The sequence below is a fragment of the Mus pahari genome, chromosome 5, assembly GCF_900095145.1.
Source record: "Mus pahari chromosome 5, PAHARI_EIJ_v1.1, whole genome shotgun sequence".
NCBI classification, from domain to species: Eukaryota; Metazoa; Chordata; class Mammalia; order Rodentia; family Muridae; genus Mus; species Mus pahari.
The window spans coordinates 149,336,157-149,353,331 of NC_034594.1; the positions used below are offsets into that span (position 1 = coordinate 149,336,157).

The following is a 17,175-nucleotide window of genomic DNA, read 5'->3' on the forward strand; positions in this document are numbered from 1 at the left end:
TTTGTTGGCTGTAGCCAAGCCTCATTTTTGACTATTCCTGTTCTGGTATACCATCTCTTGAGGGGGAATAAGATAAAAGAGCAGATAGACTGTATCAGCATGATAGTACAAAGATTCTAGAGCTTATCCATTTTTGACATGTTAGAAGTTGTAGAAAATAACTTTGATAAAGAAAACAACTATATGCTAGACCATTACTCAGATTTAGGCAGCCCTTAAATGGTGACCCAGACTGGACAGTGCTAACTGCTTCATGTGGAGACCACACAGAATCCCAATATGACTTATAAATGAGAACCCCGAGGCTGACCAAGGTGAAGTTCCATGTTGACATCACAGTCCTGAGCAGAGCCAGGGCTTAAGCCTGGGCCCAGGTGTCTTCTGGAGCTCTAGTGCACATCACGGTTCAACACACCTTCCCTAGGTAGCTGTTAGCTGCAACACAGAAGGTTTTATTTTCCTCAGACTGATTATCATTGAGATTATTATAATTACTTCTTCACTTTGAATAGTCATCTTCTAAGAAATAAATACATATAATGATTGAACTAATTACTATTTTTGAACTTACTATGTTATCATTAAACCAAAAATATTGTATGTGTAATATCTGCATAGTTCTATAAGGAAAGGTACTATTAAAGACCCTGTTTGTTTGTTTGTTTGTTTCCATTGAGTAGGCTATTAGACCTCCTTAGGGCACAGAGCTAACAGACAAGGGACTCTGGTGCCAAGCCTGGTAGACATCAAGACCTAGTTACTTAAATTCTTCCTCCTGTGTTCAAAGGAATGCCATAGCCCTACTATGAAAGCCCACCACTGTTCTCAGGGGTATTATGGAATTTCAGTTGCTCACATTCTTCTTCTTGAGACATGCCTAACAAGTAGAAATATAGAAGAGAGTTGGAAAATAACTTTGGGATAGACAAAGGAGCAGGTCATCAAGATGGAGACAGAAGAAGAATGTAGCACGAGGGATGATGTAGCGAGGTGGTGAGAGGAAGTGGAAGACCACTGAGCCCCTGCAGTGTTAAGCAGAGGAGACTGGAGAACGGAGATCAGAGCTGTCACCAGCGTGGTTCCGAAGCCAAGCAGAAAAAAAGGTCAAATCTTGACATCCTAATTACCAAGGCAAGAGCAGCATATACCTCACTATGACAGTGGGCACGTGACACAATGTCCCCCCCCCCCAGCATTGAGTACCTGGAAGGTGTGTTGAACCGTGGATGTGCACTAGAGCTCCAGAAGACATCTGGGCCCAGGCTTAAGCCCTGGCTCTGCTCAGGACTGTGATGTCAACATGGAACTTCACCTTGGTCATCCTCGGGGTTCTCATTCATAAAGTCATATTGAATGAGACAGTTCTGTTGCCTCTCATGGAAGCGTAGTACTTCTCAGCTCTATAGTGGGCGAGTGACACAATGTCTCCCAAGTATTGAAAGTGAACATTGAATTTGGTGTGGTTTGCTTAAGAAAGCATTAGAATAGTCAATATATTTTAAACATTTCTACTGCAAGTGGTCTGTGCTCTCATATCTGTCCTGACACTCTAGACTAATAAGCATTACTATCATATTTGATGAATAAGTTATTACAAAAATTTACTCAATAATAATTCATGCTGTTTGCCAATAAATTTATCAATAAATTTAATAGCTAACAAATCTTTTTTATGTGGTTTCATATCCTATAAACTAATTTAAGATTTTAATAGCAGAGCAGGAAACATTCAGTGCTCAATATTATTTGAGTATGATGTACATCCTTTATTGGGTGATAGAAAGGCCATATAATGATCCCATTAGGGCCTGGTTTGAAGTTATTCATCAGATGGATTGATATCTGAATACATTGATATTTTACAGGGGAAAAAAAGCATAAATAGAGCCAAAGACTTGGATAAATCTTACATGGACAAATTATGGATGAAAAATAGGAATTTTTGATGATGTGAAGATGCAAAGTCAAAAATCATCTTATTTATGTAGCAGCAGATTTGTATTCATTTTTTAGTGTGGAACTTTGGATACATGGTACTTTAAAAGGCCATAGAAGTGCTTCACAGTTCATGGTAACTTTGTCCAACAATTGTTTAATGCATCACCCACCCACTCCTGCCCTGGGCCAATGAGAGAAAGTGAAACATAAAACTAGTCAAGTGCACATTTGGTGGCCATTTAGCCTAAGTGTATACCTGTGGTTCCTACCACATCTGAAGAAGCCGTTGTAGAAATTGCTCTTACTATTGCTGTAGTAATAAGTGCCTTCCCTGCTTCTAATGTTGTCCCTCCTCCATCTGTCCCCTTACTGCCGCCAGAGTGATCTTTCTCAAGCACGCGTGTGATCACAACACTCTCCTGCTTAAAACCCTACATTGGCTCCCTAGTTCCCTCGGGATGAGGGCCTTAAAAATAGCTCCAAGTTCTGGCTCCTGCTTCCATCTCTAGTCTCATCTTTCTTCAGTAATCTCCCCTCCACCAACTGCTCACTGCTACCCCACAACATACACACTCCAGCCTCTGAATGTGCCAGATGATTTCGGTTTTCCACAGGCACCTGGCTACCCCCTCTTCCATGGGTCTGTGCACATGCTGGCCACTCACTGTATTTACCCACTGGATTGTCACAGTATTCTCCCCAGCCTTTGTAAGTTCAAGTTCTACTCAGACTAAGTCTTTACTTGTATAAGCCTCCTGGCATTACCCGTCTCTGTCACTAGCCACTCCCTCACTCCTCTTTCATGGACCTGAGTAAGAGAGTCAGAATTTAGCCCTATTTCGATACTTACTACACTCTGGTAGCTTTGCACTTTAAAGAATAAAAACATTGTTTATTTTGTTGACTACCCTAGAAATTCTTCCAGGGCATGGTCTGTCCTTTGTGTATTGGCACATCTTGGTACATTTGTGTTTCTCATAAAGAAGTTGCCTAAGTGTTTGCTGGATGGGCATTACACTATTTGAGGAAACACTAGTCCCCTGTATATAAGGCAGTGTTGTGGAATGGAAAGGGCACTGGACTTGGTGGTGGAAGACAGGTCTCCTTCCCGCCCTGCTAGTTAACTAGTTGTACAGGTGGCCTTGAGCATGTCCTCCTGTGAGGCTGCAGAGGTGGCTCCATGGCTAAGAGAGCCTGCAGCTCTTGTGGACTACCCCAGTTCTGTTCCCAGAACCTACACTGTCACTTGGCTCACAACCGCCTGTAACTACAGCATCTGGGTAGCTGATACTCTCTTCTGGCCACAAGCACCAGCGTATGCATGCCATACGTTCAGACAGGCACACATACATAAAAAAATAAATGCTTTAAAAGATTATTTATTATTCATTTATTTATTTTTTATTAGATATTTTCTTTATTTACATTTCAAGTGTTATCCACTTTCCTAGTTTCCTCTCTGAAAATCTCCTATCCCCAACCCCTTTCCCCTGCTCCCCAACCAACCCACTCCTGATTCCTGGCCCTGGCATTCCCCTATACTGGGGCATAGAACCTTCACAGGACCAAGGGCCTCCACCCATTGATGACTGACTAGGTCATCCTCTGCTGCATATGCAGCAGGAGCCATGAGTCCCACCATGTGTTTTCTTTGATTGGTGGTTTAGTCCCAGGGAGCTCAGGGTCAGGGGATACTGGTTAGTTCATATGGTTGATCCTCCTATGGGACTGCAGACCCTTTCTGTTCCTTGGATTCCTTCTCTAGCTCCTTCATTGGGGACCTTGTGCTCTGTCCAATGGATGGCTGTGAGCCTTCACTTCTGTATTTGCCAGGCACTGGCAGAGCCTCTCAGGAGACAGCTTTATCAGGCTCCTGTCAGCAAGCACTTGTTGGCATCCGTAATAGTGTTTGGGTTTGGTGGTTGTTTATGGGATGGATCCTCAGGTGGGACAGTCTCTGGATGGTCAGTCTCTGCTCCACACATTGTCTCTGTAACTCCTTCCATGGGTATTTTGTTCTCCCTTCTAAGAGGGATCAAAGTATCCACACTTTGGTCTTCCTTCTTCTTGAGTTTCATGTGTTTTGCAAATTGTATCTTGGGTATTCTGAGCTTCTGGGCTAATATCCACTTATCAGTGAGTTCACATCATGTGTGTTCTTTTGTGATTGGGTTACCTCACTTAGGATGATATCCTCCAGATCCATCCATTTTTCTAAGAATTTCATAGCACTCCATTGTGTAAATGTACCACATTTTCTGTATCCATTCCTCTGTTGAGGGACATCTGGGTTCTTTCCAGCTTCTGGCTATTATAAATAAGGCTGCTATGAACATAGTGGAGCATGTGTCCTTATTACAAGTTGTAGTATCTTCTGGGTATATTCCCAGGAGTGGTATTGCTGGGTCCTCCGGTAGTACTATGTCCAATTTTCTGAGGAACCGCCAAACTGATTAAGATTTATTTATTATTACATGTAAGTACTTTGTAGCTATCTTTAGACACACAAGCAGAGGGCATCAGATCTTATTACGGGTGGTTGTGAGCCACCATGTGGTTTCTGGGACTTGAACTCAGGTCCTTTGGAAGAGCAGTCAGTGCTCTTACCCACTGAGCCATCTCAAATATTTTTAAAGGAGAGAAAGGAAATATCTTAATATCCCACGCTTGAGATACTTCCTGTAAAACAAGAGTATCCCTTCCAAATATCTGAATTCATTGGAAGAAAAGATAGGTCAATGCCTCTGACTGTGTCTTGTGAAACAGAAGACACAGTCGTGTGCTGGATGAAGCCACAGAGTCTACAGATTGGTTCTAAGAAATGTCTGGTGTAACTCAGTGTTAGAGTTCTTCCTAGTATGAGGGCACACAACAAACAAATAAGCACACACCTGCACATGCACATATACCCCCGCACCCCCCCACACACATTTGTAAGTGAATGTCACTAGAATGTGTCTAATACCAGCAGACACTATCTAGATGTATATGCCACCTGCTTTGTCTTGAAGGTGAGTTTTCAAGTGTTTTCAACTGCTGTAAGAACATTTTTGGAGGGAGATGTATTTTCCGAGATGTCTGTTGAATATTTCCTTTCCTTTGTGTATATTTCTTTGAAAGAAATTGACCTCCTTTTAGTTTCTGCTTTCTTTCCAAGAGCTGACTCATGCTTGGATCTGAAGCTCAGATCTCAACATTGCACTTAAAGTTCTGACACAGTTTCCAGCAAGGAAAATAAAAGCAATTTATCGTAGGAAAGCTGGGGGATGCCACTAAGGAAGGAAGATTACAGAACCTGGGTCTTTCCTGGTTACCCCTCCCCAGAGTTTGGATGGTCACTTAAATATAAGTACACAGCCGCTGTTGGCAGTAGTGAGGCACTGCCAAGTCACTCAGTTCATCTCCAACATGGAAAATACTGCGCCGTCTGCTAAGGTTATAACTGATTTTGTGTTGCTATTACTTGGAATAATAATGATGATAAAGCAAAATGAAATCTGTAGTTAACATGGGACTTCTCTCATCACGTTTTCTAGTCAGTAAAAAAGACACGTATCTGGGGAGATTATTAGGGTGCTTTCCTAACAGTCATTCATTCATCTGCTCATTTGTCCATTAAGTATTTATTGACTATACAACTGCATTGGCACCATCCAAGAGCTGTAGATAAATTCATGAGCAAGCAAAGGTCAGCACCCTTGTATTTACTTTCAGATAGATGTATATAACAGTATTTCCTAGAGGTCTTACCAGCTTAAGGCAGAGACTGTCCATGATACTTTTCAGTGTTATTGCAGAGGCTGGTATATTTCTTGGCACAAGAGAGTCACACTAGGAAGAAATGGCTCCAGACATACAGGATCAGATGGGAAAGTGGGAAGAATTATTTGACCTTCAGGATGTGATACATAAGACTCACATGTGTGTATGACTGAGATAAGATACTGAAGTCTTCCTAACCCTCTGTAGTTTCTCTGCATCTCATATAAGTGACTGAAGAGAAGCAAATCCCTGAATGTTAGAGGCAGAGAGTTGCGAATCCTAGGTTATACCTTTAACTGAGGAACTGAGAGATATTATATAACCTTTAAGATTCTTTACTTGTAAAATGAAAACAAAAAGGCAACCTATACAATGGGGTTGGTAGGAGGGCTATATAAAAGATGGAAAGAACCTAGTTTGTAATAAACATTAGTAAATGCTACCTCATCAAATGATCAAAGAGGATTTAAAAAATTTTTCCTGTGATTAATAAAGAGCCAGTATTATTGATACACTTATTTTCTAACAGCAACATAAATTAGGGGGTAGATGCCCCAGTGACACATGTTGGTTTTTCCACTGGAATGCACAAAAGGACTTCCTGGACAAATGCTGATTCCAAGAGAGCATAAGGCCATATAAAATGATCCCATGACATCCTGGCCTAGAAAGACTTGACACATACAAGGACAAAGAGGAATTGTCACACAAGAACCAGTTTGAACAGGGCTCTACTACCCAACTGCAGGATGAGTTGAATCTTCAAATCAATAGTCAAAATGGATTATTATGCACTGGGTACAGTATGAATCCAGAACTCCAAAGTGAGATCAGTAAACTCAGGGAAAAAGGAGATTCTTCCATGCAGGACAGTAACACAGTAACTAATATGCATAAAGAATTATGGAGTAGAAATGTCATTATCATTAGATGTGCAATGTAGATGAGATGCTGTTATTACAATAAGATATTTGCATAATATCAGCATCTTCCAACAGATTGCCTATTAATTACAAAGGAGAAATCCTAGAGAGCTCACCCAACCCCATCTATTATGAGGTTGCTTGATACCAGCTCATGTGGGCAATCATGTATTTTTCTTCCCAGCCATTAGGCCAGTGATGGGTCTCTGGTAATTTAAAACAGGTTGTACTGGAAATGTCTATAGTGGATATTGCTTAACTCTACAAATGAAAGATTTCTTCCCTAGCCCATAAGAGCAGTCATTAAACATTTCCAAGCATGTTCATGATACAGACCAAGTGATCAAGATTAGTGTTATCAGTCTGAGACAAATGGGTACAGGGTGTCCAAATTATCACCTGCGCCAAACTCTTGCCTTCTGCTTCTCTCTTCATTCCTTCCAGAATAGTTTTTGGCTAGTCAACGTGTAAATCTTGCAAAGGTTTGTTGTTGTAGATGCTCTTTCATGGTGGCAGTGGTAGTGACTCTAGAGACAGGACTTGCTATGCAAGCATTCTACAACCAAGCTAGATTCCAGCTTCTTAGAAGTTTCATCAACCAGAGAGCTGACTGCCACAAAGTGCTCTATTCTGTGCTTTAAAAATAGATGACTTATGACCCCAAGGTATTGTATGTGCATTAGTGGCACTTCAGGTCTCAAGGGTAAATTACGGAGAGATGTGGCAGGTGAGAGGGATAGCTTAGTCACCACTTAGTGATATTGTTAACACTATAGGTCCACAGAGGATGGAGTGGAGGCTGATTGTTGAACTTGAGGGTTATCCATAACTTTATGAAGAGCTAACAGGTCACTTTTGTTCTGTATCATTGTAAAATGACAAAATTTAAAATAATAAGTGGTATGGAAAATAGAATTATAAATAGCATTGTGGATGTTTTAGAATATATAGTCAACAAGAACCATAACTAGAAAAAGGTGTGGGGGGGAGCTAAGTAACTGTATACTTGGATATTATTGTTGTTACTGTTACTGGGTTTTTTTTGTTTTTTGTTTTTTTTTTTTAAAGCTAAGCTCTATCTATCTAGCCCTAGCTATCCTAGAACTTGCCCTGTAGACTAGGCAGGCCGTAAACTCACAGAAATCAACCTGTCTCTGATTCTCAGAGTGCTGAGATTAAAGGCATGCAGCAGCACACTGGACAATTTGGCATATTTTTGAAGCCTGACTAGTACCCATCAGTCCTTGTTATTCTCTTTTATTAAAAACAAAAAAATCCTGTCATGGTAGCACACCTTTAAGCCTAGCACTTGAAATGCAAAGGCAGGTCACTCTAGTGTACAGAGAGTTCCAGGCCAGCTGGACCTATACTCTGCAGTCCTGTATCACAGACGAGTACATGAGAATAGCCAGCTCTTAGATCATAGCTATGGAGGTTCCATTTTTACAGTATTGCTTCTTTTAATAATTAGCTTTATTGAAGCAAACTTAAGTCAATTTTGGTTGATATGGGAACTCACTAGACAGTTCCAGCTGAGCTTAACAATTTCCAATGCTGGAGCCATAGGTATGAGCTGACACATGTGGCAATCATGACAAATTTTAGGTGTGGTTGAATGTGTTGTAAGAAGTATATAAAGTGTTTGTTTGGTATATCACAGTTGTGACACGGATCCTTTCCTGTCAGCCCAAAACTTCTCTCACACCCTTCCCCTATCAGCAGGACCTGGAAATATGGTCTACCCTGGTTTGGCTCCATGGAACCATCATCATGTTTTTCTAGTCTAGAGTGATAAGTACACAACATGGTAAATATGACTCCTCTACACATGCTGCTTTTAGGGTTCATCTAGGAGTCATGTGTACCATAGCTTCTTCCATTCTTGATGGGGTTCAAGGTTCTCTCTGGCTAGGCTATCTCACACATGTGATTCATATAGCAGGTAATAGGCGTTTAGGTTGTTTCTAGTTTTTAGCCAGGGTGAATATAATTACTAAGAAATTCCATACAACTATTGCTTGAGTTTTGGTTTGCAGAATCACATAGGGATAAATATAAGCTTTTATAATGTGACCATCAGTAACTGTGAGAAACCCAGTGAGAGAAAGCCTACAAGGGGGAGGGGTGTCTTCATGAGGTAATCAAGCACTGTGGGTTAGTCTCTGAGCTTTCTACACCTTGTAACTTTCCATCTCTACCTTTCTCATAGACTATTATACCATAGAGGTTATTGTTTGTTTGTCTTTGTCTAACCTGAAATCCCTTCTAGAGTCCAGGCCCACTAAGCCTTCTCTTCAGTAGGCATGATGCCCAGTATATATATATGTCTCTCACATGTAGAATGAAAAACACTTAGTGGGTCATTTGAAGACCTGAGTAGTTTTTAGTTAATTCTTTAGGTTCGTTACTACATTATTTCTAGAGTGTTACAAAGTAGTTTTCCTTGACCAAAGATAGTTTTATTCTTCTTCATTGAAATCATTCACTGTGTAACTTATGAATGGATTTCAAATTGTTTATGGCCTGCAGGGTTTTCAAAGTTGATTGTGTTTTGTTCAGGTCTAAACTGAGATGGTTACATGAAAGAAAGTGAGATTTCCTTTCAGATCTGATGATCTAAGATTTCTTGACAAGTTGACCCAATCAGAAAGATCTTATAAAGAGAAAGGAGAACAGCGGAGGGCTAGCAAAGGGGGAAGGAAGTCAGAAAACAGCAACGTCCCAAGTCTTCTCCATGGAAGGCATCATAGATGCCCTCTTATGTAGAGTGGCAGTTGGGGGAGAGCAGAACAGCCTTTAGTGAAGATAGCTCAGTTAGTCTGTGGTTCTTTCTTTAGTCAGCCCACTGCTGGGATTTATGTTATGAGCTCCTGTCCTGTGCTCAGACTCGGATATGGCCGCTCACTGGAAGAGTACAGAAGGCTCTCAAGTCAGTTCTTTCAGCTGCGGGACCGATGGCGTGCAGTAGTACTACTAAGAGCTGAACTAGTGTGGGCTCTCTGTTCTAAGACTTTAGTAAGCTTTGCCTGCTTAGAGACTTGACCAGATCCTCCCGCTTCACCAAAAGGCTTATCTCTCCCTCTTTTGCCTTCCTTTTCCTTCCAGTTCTCCCTCATCCCAGTCCCGCAACACAGGGCTTAAGAACATCCAGTCATTTAGCATGTCCTGCCTATTTTTTTATGTTCTGAGTCCTGCTCTGGGTTTAGGGTGAGAAAATTTAAGGTTATAAAGGAAACAGACATTTAAACCGATAACAAATGGATGACATCACTATAGGGTGGGCACAGAACATACCAAGGTCACCCAGGACAGAATAGTTGATTTAGAGGAAACAGGAGAAAGAAGGGTAGAATTTTAGCCCAAGAGGGCTAGTGTGTATCGTATAGGGGCTTGGCTGGGTGGGCTGGGGCATTCCAAGAAGAGGAAGAAACATGTGCAGTGATCCTTAGCCAGAAAATACGTGGTGTGAAGGGGGAGGCAAAAGTAGCCTCGTCTGACTATCCATTTGTCGCGATATACTAGTTTGGAACTGAGTGTGAGACAAGCCCTTGGAGCACATCCAGGGGGTGTTGTTGTTAGAAGTACCAGAAGGGACCTTATTTCACATTTAGCGTGGACCCCTGATGATTCCATTTGAGTGAGGTGTGGGTGTATTTTCCTTCTGGAGCTTTACACTACAACACTACCACACGCATTGACCAATCTCAGTACAGGCTTTCCTTATGTTGCCATATAATTAGAAGCCAGTGAACTGAAGTTCCACAGCGGTACATAGACTGGTAGTGATAGCTTTATGGAACTGTTTATTTTTAGTTTGGCAAAGGCTAGGCAGTAAATATCTCAATTAGTAAACTAAAGCAGCATGGATGAGAAATGCCCACAAGGAGATCAGAGTTGGAAATAACTGAGTCCCTTAATTGAAGGAAACCCTCATGTTGCCTCTCATAGAGCTTGAAGAACCCACCCAGCAAGGGTTCAGATGTGGCGTGCAACATGAGCACAGTGTTGGGGTGACAAGGGCCTTGCTCCCCCTCAGCCTCAGCTTGTTTAGGAAGTTCCTTTCTGGGTGGGGATGTAGCTGTGTAGGTAAAGTGCCTAACCTATACAAACCCCTGGGATGAGTGCCCGGCACTTCACAACACTGGGCATGATGGTGCATGTGTCTAACCCAGCACTTGGGGGGTGAGGGGTGGGGTAGAGACAGGAGGATCATAAATCCAAGGTACTCCTCAGCTACGTAGCAAGTTTGAGGCCACCTTCCCTCCCTACAAGAGATCAATCTCAACAAAATGAAACAACAAAAAGAAGTTCTCTCGTAAAGCAAGCCACCAATAGGATGTTGTCCTCATGCTTCAATTCTGTCAGCATGACCCAAAAGGAAATTTTATTATGAATAAATGAGGGAAGTAGCTCCTGTTCACATTGCTGTCCATTCACGGTGTGCAGCCTGGTGTATGAAAGTACTTAATGAAAGCAGGCATGTGGTGCTGGCCTCCCAACAGCCTCTGCCAGTATATTTGAAGTTATAGCTTACATCTTGGAAGGAAACCAGAAGTAGATGTAGTCTACGAGGCTGAGTTTTAAAGCAAATTTTCCCAAGACTAAGAATTAAGCCATGTTCTTCCTAGAATTTCACAGTCTTAGGAAACAGCGACCATCCAGAAGATGAAAGATTGATGATAATACAAGACAGAAAGAACAGAAGCATGTGTGCTGTGAAGACGCAGTCAGGGCTGGCAAGGGCTCCTCAGGGAAAGGTGATTGTAAGGTGAAAGTCTAAAGGCTCCAGTCCTGCCACAGGGCTAAAGGAAAAACCCCAGCTCCTGCAAGGTGCTTTCTGATCTTTACACCTGCACATTGGCATGTGTGAGCGTGCGCACACATGCACACACACGTGCACACACACATGCATGCACACACTCGCACACATGCACACACACGTGCGCGCACACACACATACACACACACAAATAAAAATAATCAGGTTATAAAATACAACTGTTTCATTGCTATGATTTTGTTTGAGTTTTTAAAACGTCACCCTTCAGTCTGTCTGGACTTGTGTGTGTGTGTGTGTGTGTGTGTGTGTGTGTGTGTGTGTGCGCTACATGGTATAGAGAGAGTCCTTTGGATTTTCTCTCTCTTGCAGAATGAGGAGACTATAGAAAGATTAGCTTCTGCTGCTTTAGTTTACTACCTGTCTGCAGTCTGTGGTCTGTAGGGGAATGATGGAGGTCTGTGCACCTGCAGATTACGTCTCTGTCTGTCTCCTCTCTGTTTTGCAGACTGGAAAAAGATAGCATTCAGCAAAGCTTTAGCAACGAAGCAAAGGCCCAAGCCCTTCAGGCCCAGCAGAGAGAACAGGAGCTGACACAGAAGATACAGCAAATGGAGACCCAGCACGACAAAACTGGTGGGTGGTCGGGAGAGATTAGAGCCTGGGCACTTGCTCACAAGCCAGGCCCACGCCTTACTGTGAAATGACATCAGGAACACCTGTAACCTTTGGCTGGCCGAAGGGAGCAGATGCTAACTGCACCGGAGATTCCGAATTACATATTAGTTAGCGTTTAAAAGAGAAAATGGGAAGTATTGCCCACTGTCTGTTGACTTGAGAGTGCTGCTCTCACATCTGTTGCACCATCTGGATTATGAGTTTATTTACCTGTGTTCAAGAAACGTAGAGCTGAGAGAGACCACAACAAAGTAGAAAAACAAAGGGCTTGCTTTTGGCTGGGTTTTCAGGCACACATGTTATATAAAGAAAATAGCATCAGAAGCTCTGCGGGAAATGCTCTGAGCTTACAGTTAGAGTCTCCTGAATAGCATTGAACAGTTCCCACAGTACACACATTATAGCTACTCTAAAAGCCTAATGAGTTTGCTTCAGCATCCAAACTGGAGAAAAGCTTTAGCCATTAATCGGTTCTTAATTCACTGTCGCAGCTGGATGTAATTCAGTGGCTCCAAATTGATATGTTCCTTTATTTAATCTTTGCAGCTTCGAACATTTTTAGCATTTGTATGATTTCCCCACCTCCCCCAATGCAGTCGAGAGTGATGCTTAATCCTCTGCATTCGTCAGCTTCTCAGAACTGCTGTTAAAATTCACTAATACAAGGCATTGACCACAGCTGGCAGCTTGGCCCAAAATCGCCATCTTTCATCACGTTGGCACTATTCTGCAGGCTGAGTTGGCCAGTAACTCTTTACCTTTAATTTGAAAGTAAAATGCACTTTGAAAATAGGCAGTTTGATGTGTGCAGTCAGGGCGTTATGTAGTTCCTTTCGCTTTTGAGTTGTGTGTTCACAGACAGTGTTAGTCAAAACAAGACAGTGTCAGCCATTATAATTCTACACCACATACTCCACGCTGATTGTACCATTAAAACAAAAGTTTAATTGATCCTGTCTCTTCCAGAAAAAATGTTGCTTAATTTTAGAGCCTTGATTTATTTTGCTTTGTATGCTGTATGCTCCCCCATCCCCCGGATCATTAGTAAAAATTGAAAAGAAAAAAATATTTACAAATGAACTACACAGGATTTAATGCATATTATATTTAAAGATATGGTAAAAAAAAATTGATTTCACCTATTGGTAACCTGAATTTCTTTAAAGGATTTATTTACTTATAAAGTCAGCTATCCTGATGCCTGATGCCTCACGTAGAGTTTCTTCTTAGCATTTAGTCAGAAGAAATGAAAAAAATCCAAAGATTTTGTAGATTTTTTTTTTTAAAACACATACAGGAATTCATCAGGGAAACTGTCCTTGGCCATTGCTGGTAGAATCCTGGACCAAGAGTTTGGGCACGACCTGAGAGTTGGGAAAGGTTTTAACTGTTAAAATCATCTTTAAGATCGTTTATTTTGCAAATGCACACACAAATCACACACTCTTTAGCCTCTGGCCAGATCGTTATTGAAACACACACTATGAGAGTATGATGAGATTTCTAAGGACGGTTGTGTATTTCACCTCATGACTGGAGTGTATACAAGCTCTAAGGGGGTAAAACATGGGCAGATAAGAACCATCAAGCACCAAGTACAGTGTAGCAGAGAATTCCTCGCTTTTAATTTCGAATTATCTGGTTGTGAGAATTTTTGACACTGTTTATAGTAAAATTGTCAAAATAAAAATATAATATCTTGCATACTTCAAAGATATAAGCATTTATGACTTCATTTCAGATATTTGACAGTTTATGAGCATGCTAAAATGTTACACAAGCTGATATGATCAAAATTGTTCCTGGTATACAAGTTTATTATGAAAATAAATGTCTCACAAGGCTCAGTGTCCCGCCAGATGACAAGTCCTTCACTTGGGACCCTGGCAGTGATGTGGTGGATCTAGGAAGGGCATAGTGATCTGACGCACTTTAGCACCGCTTAGTGCAAGAGTTACAGAGCAAGGCCACTTATGTCTCATATTGGTGGGTTATTGTTATTTCTAGAAAGTGAACAGTATTTACTGCTGACCTCCCAGAACACATTTCTGACAAAATTAAAAGAAGAATGCTGCATTTTAGCCAAGAAACTGGAGAAAGTCTCACTAAAGAGCAGGTAGGTGATCGGGTAACAGTATACATTATCTTTAGGATACTTTTATTTTATAGCTAAAATTTAGCTTTAAAATTGCATTTTTACTCTACTGTAATTTAATTCTAAAATGAGCCGTGCATTGATATAAGTTTTCTGAGGAACCAGGTATCTCTGTGTGCATATTTTTGTGACTGTCCATCTAGACAACATTTCTGTCCCAAGGAGGGACTCCAGGGCCTTGTGTGGCGAGCAAGCACACTCCTGCAACCCAACTTAGTTTTTTCAGAGTTATGTATATGTACTTGGCTTTTTATAGTGTTTATAACTTAAAACCATGAAAATCAGGAACAAAGACCAAGATAACTATTAGCATAATTAAGAATACAAATAAGTCAAGCAGTTCTACAATCTTCTGTTGATATAGGTAATGGCATTTTAGTCTATTTCCAAGTTTTTCAGGAACACACAAAAGCTGTCTTTAAGGCCAGTCATTTGGGACACTGAGGAAGAAAAACATGCTTGGTATAATACATTCTTAACTTTCACAGCAGCATACAAAAGTAATTAGCTTTTTTTACATATGAATAAAAAGCATAGTCGTTTGAATAGCTTGTGGGTAGGAGAGTTAGAGTCTTGGCCTACATAGTGCTGTTACCAGTGTCTAGAGTCTTTCTTATGGCCATGGTGATATTTATAGCTGCTGTTAAAAAAAAGTTCAGGCTTGCTGGATATAGACACATGCACCTGCAGTCTCAAACTCCTCAGCAGGCTAAGGCAGGAGAATTTCCTGAGCCGAGGAGTCCTAGGCCAGCCTAGGCATCAGAGCAAGATTCTTAAAAGAGGAGAGGAGAGATGAGTATCACAAAGGCTAGGGGGAAATTAACCTTTAAATTCCTGTAGAAAAGTAGACATTCTTGGGATGCAATTGTTACACTGAGAGCGAGGGCTAATCTGTAATATGTCCCTGGGCCCTTATTTTCCTTCTTTAAATTACTCAGTCTTACATGATGCGGTGAACTTGAACCTCCCCACCTCTTAGTCCTGACTGCTACTTTGTACACTAGACATGCTCCTTCCTATCTGACACATAGATGGCACCCAATGCATATTTATTGAATGAATGATAAATGAATGGGAAAACAGGTGTGGTGCTATCCTCCACATGCTGCTCTGACTTCTGGTGCCAGCCTGTTCCTTTGTGGGTGACAAGCACTGTTCAGGAAAGAGCTCTTTGGGATTCAGAAGGAACCAGATTAGAATCTTGGTTTGTCAGTCATTTTATTGTGCATGTAACCTTGACCATGCTGCACGGTCTCCTTAAACTTCAGCTTTGTAAAAGTGCCTCTGAGTCATGATGCAGGACAGTTATAGGATTTAGAAGTACATTTAATGACAGGAATGAGAAATGCAAGTATGCACTTGTGCACACACACTCACACACACACACACACACACACACACTCACCCCTTGACAACCTCAGGGTATTGATTGCAGGATTTACACCACACCCAAAGTCACAGCTGACAAATGCTCACATTTGTAACATATTTTTGTGGTGTTAGAAGTGGAGCCCAGGACCTAACACTCCCTAGTCTAGTAGCCCAGCACTGAGCAGCACCCCAAGCCCTCTCCCACATACTCGAAATTCTCTCTAGGTTACCTATAGTGGCTAATATGATGTAAATCTATGAGATTAGTTGTTAAACTGTACTGGGTGAAAACTAAACACAGGAAAATACACGTATAGAAATGCTCAGTATAGACCCAGCATTCCATCTGTGGTTGGCTGGGCTGCAGAAGAACCCACATCTGGGGAAGACAGCTGTGAGCCCCGGCACAGTGTTTGTTCACCCCACATTAAGGAACAGGGGCTGATCTTGCAGCTCTTGTAAACTTCACTAACTGGGCAAGATATGAGCAACATTTTCTAATGGGCAAAATCTGTGATGAAAATATGTAGGACTAAACAGAACCCAAAAAAGGTGGAACTCACAACTTAGTGGGTCAGGCTGTAACACCTGGTTCTGAGAGTCTGAAGGATTAAAATAGTAACATACAGAATTCTCTAACTTCTTCAAAGCTCAGGCCTTCCAAGTAGTGAATACACCATGAGTTGTATATTTCAAAGTTGTTCTGTGTGTCACAAGACAGCAGTAGAGGCAGCTAGTGGCAGTTAAGGGCTCGTGTTTGTGTGCTTTCATTTCTCCTCAGTCTCACCTCATCCCCCGCCCCCGCCCCCAGTTCCTAAGCTCGCTCACTCCTTTATGCCCACTTGACATTCGATTTGGATGTTATCTTCTGATGTGAAACTACCTATACATCCCCAAAGGATCAGATGTTTCTTTTAAAATCTGAAGCATAATGTAATAAGACTGTCACGTCTGGACCTCCTTCTGTGTGCTCTGTGCCAAGCTCTTGGACTAAATCATTTCTGATGGCCTTGGAGGTTAAAAGTTCTCAGGGTGGAAATTCAGTCTCCAGAGTAATTATTTAATCCATGTAGTAGTTTCGGTTCAGGCTATTCTCAAAGTACTATAATAACTCTCTAATAAAAATAAAACATGTTTTTTGGTTGATAATAAAAAGATATTTCCCCCTTTCCTTGCTAAAAGTTTTGTAAGCCTTTTGGTTATTCAGAATGCCACACTAAACAAATGGATTCAAAGCATTGAAAATGGGCTTTTTCACTTACAGATCTAGGCATTTGACTAGAACCCATGAGGAGTCACTAGAGAAGCGCACAGTATGGGTTCACCATGCCCACATAGCCTGCTTCTTCTCAGGGTCCTGCAAGACTGCTCTTAGAAAATGTATTGTAATTGTATGCATATGTGCGTGCATGTGTGTGTGTGTGTGTGTGTGTGTGTGTGTGTTTATTTCTCCCCAAGAAACTGTACATCGTTTACATTGTATTATGACAGTGACGACTGTGGCTGTCTTGGAAGCCTCCATAGCCATCAGCCTAGTACTTAGCAGTATGTATACTCCATACTGTGCAAGT

General features: G+C 41.5%; 1 protein-coding gene across 5 annotated transcripts in view; it reads left to right on the forward strand.

Moving 5' to 3' along the window:
* Sdccag8 (serologically defined colon cancer antigen 8) overlaps positions 1-17,175 on the forward strand; it is a 201,120-nt gene that overhangs the window by 109,432 nt on the left and 74,513 nt on the right. For all 5 annotated transcript variants that reach the window (XM_029538445.1, XM_021198898.2, XM_029538447.1 and 2 more), the window contains 2 exons: positions 11,909-12,036; positions 14,086-14,194. In XM_029538445.1, the coding sequence (XP_029394305.1) occupies positions 11,909-12,036; positions 14,086-14,194 (237 nt within the window). The remainder of the gene's footprint in view (positions 1-11,908; positions 12,037-14,085; positions 14,195-17,175) is intronic.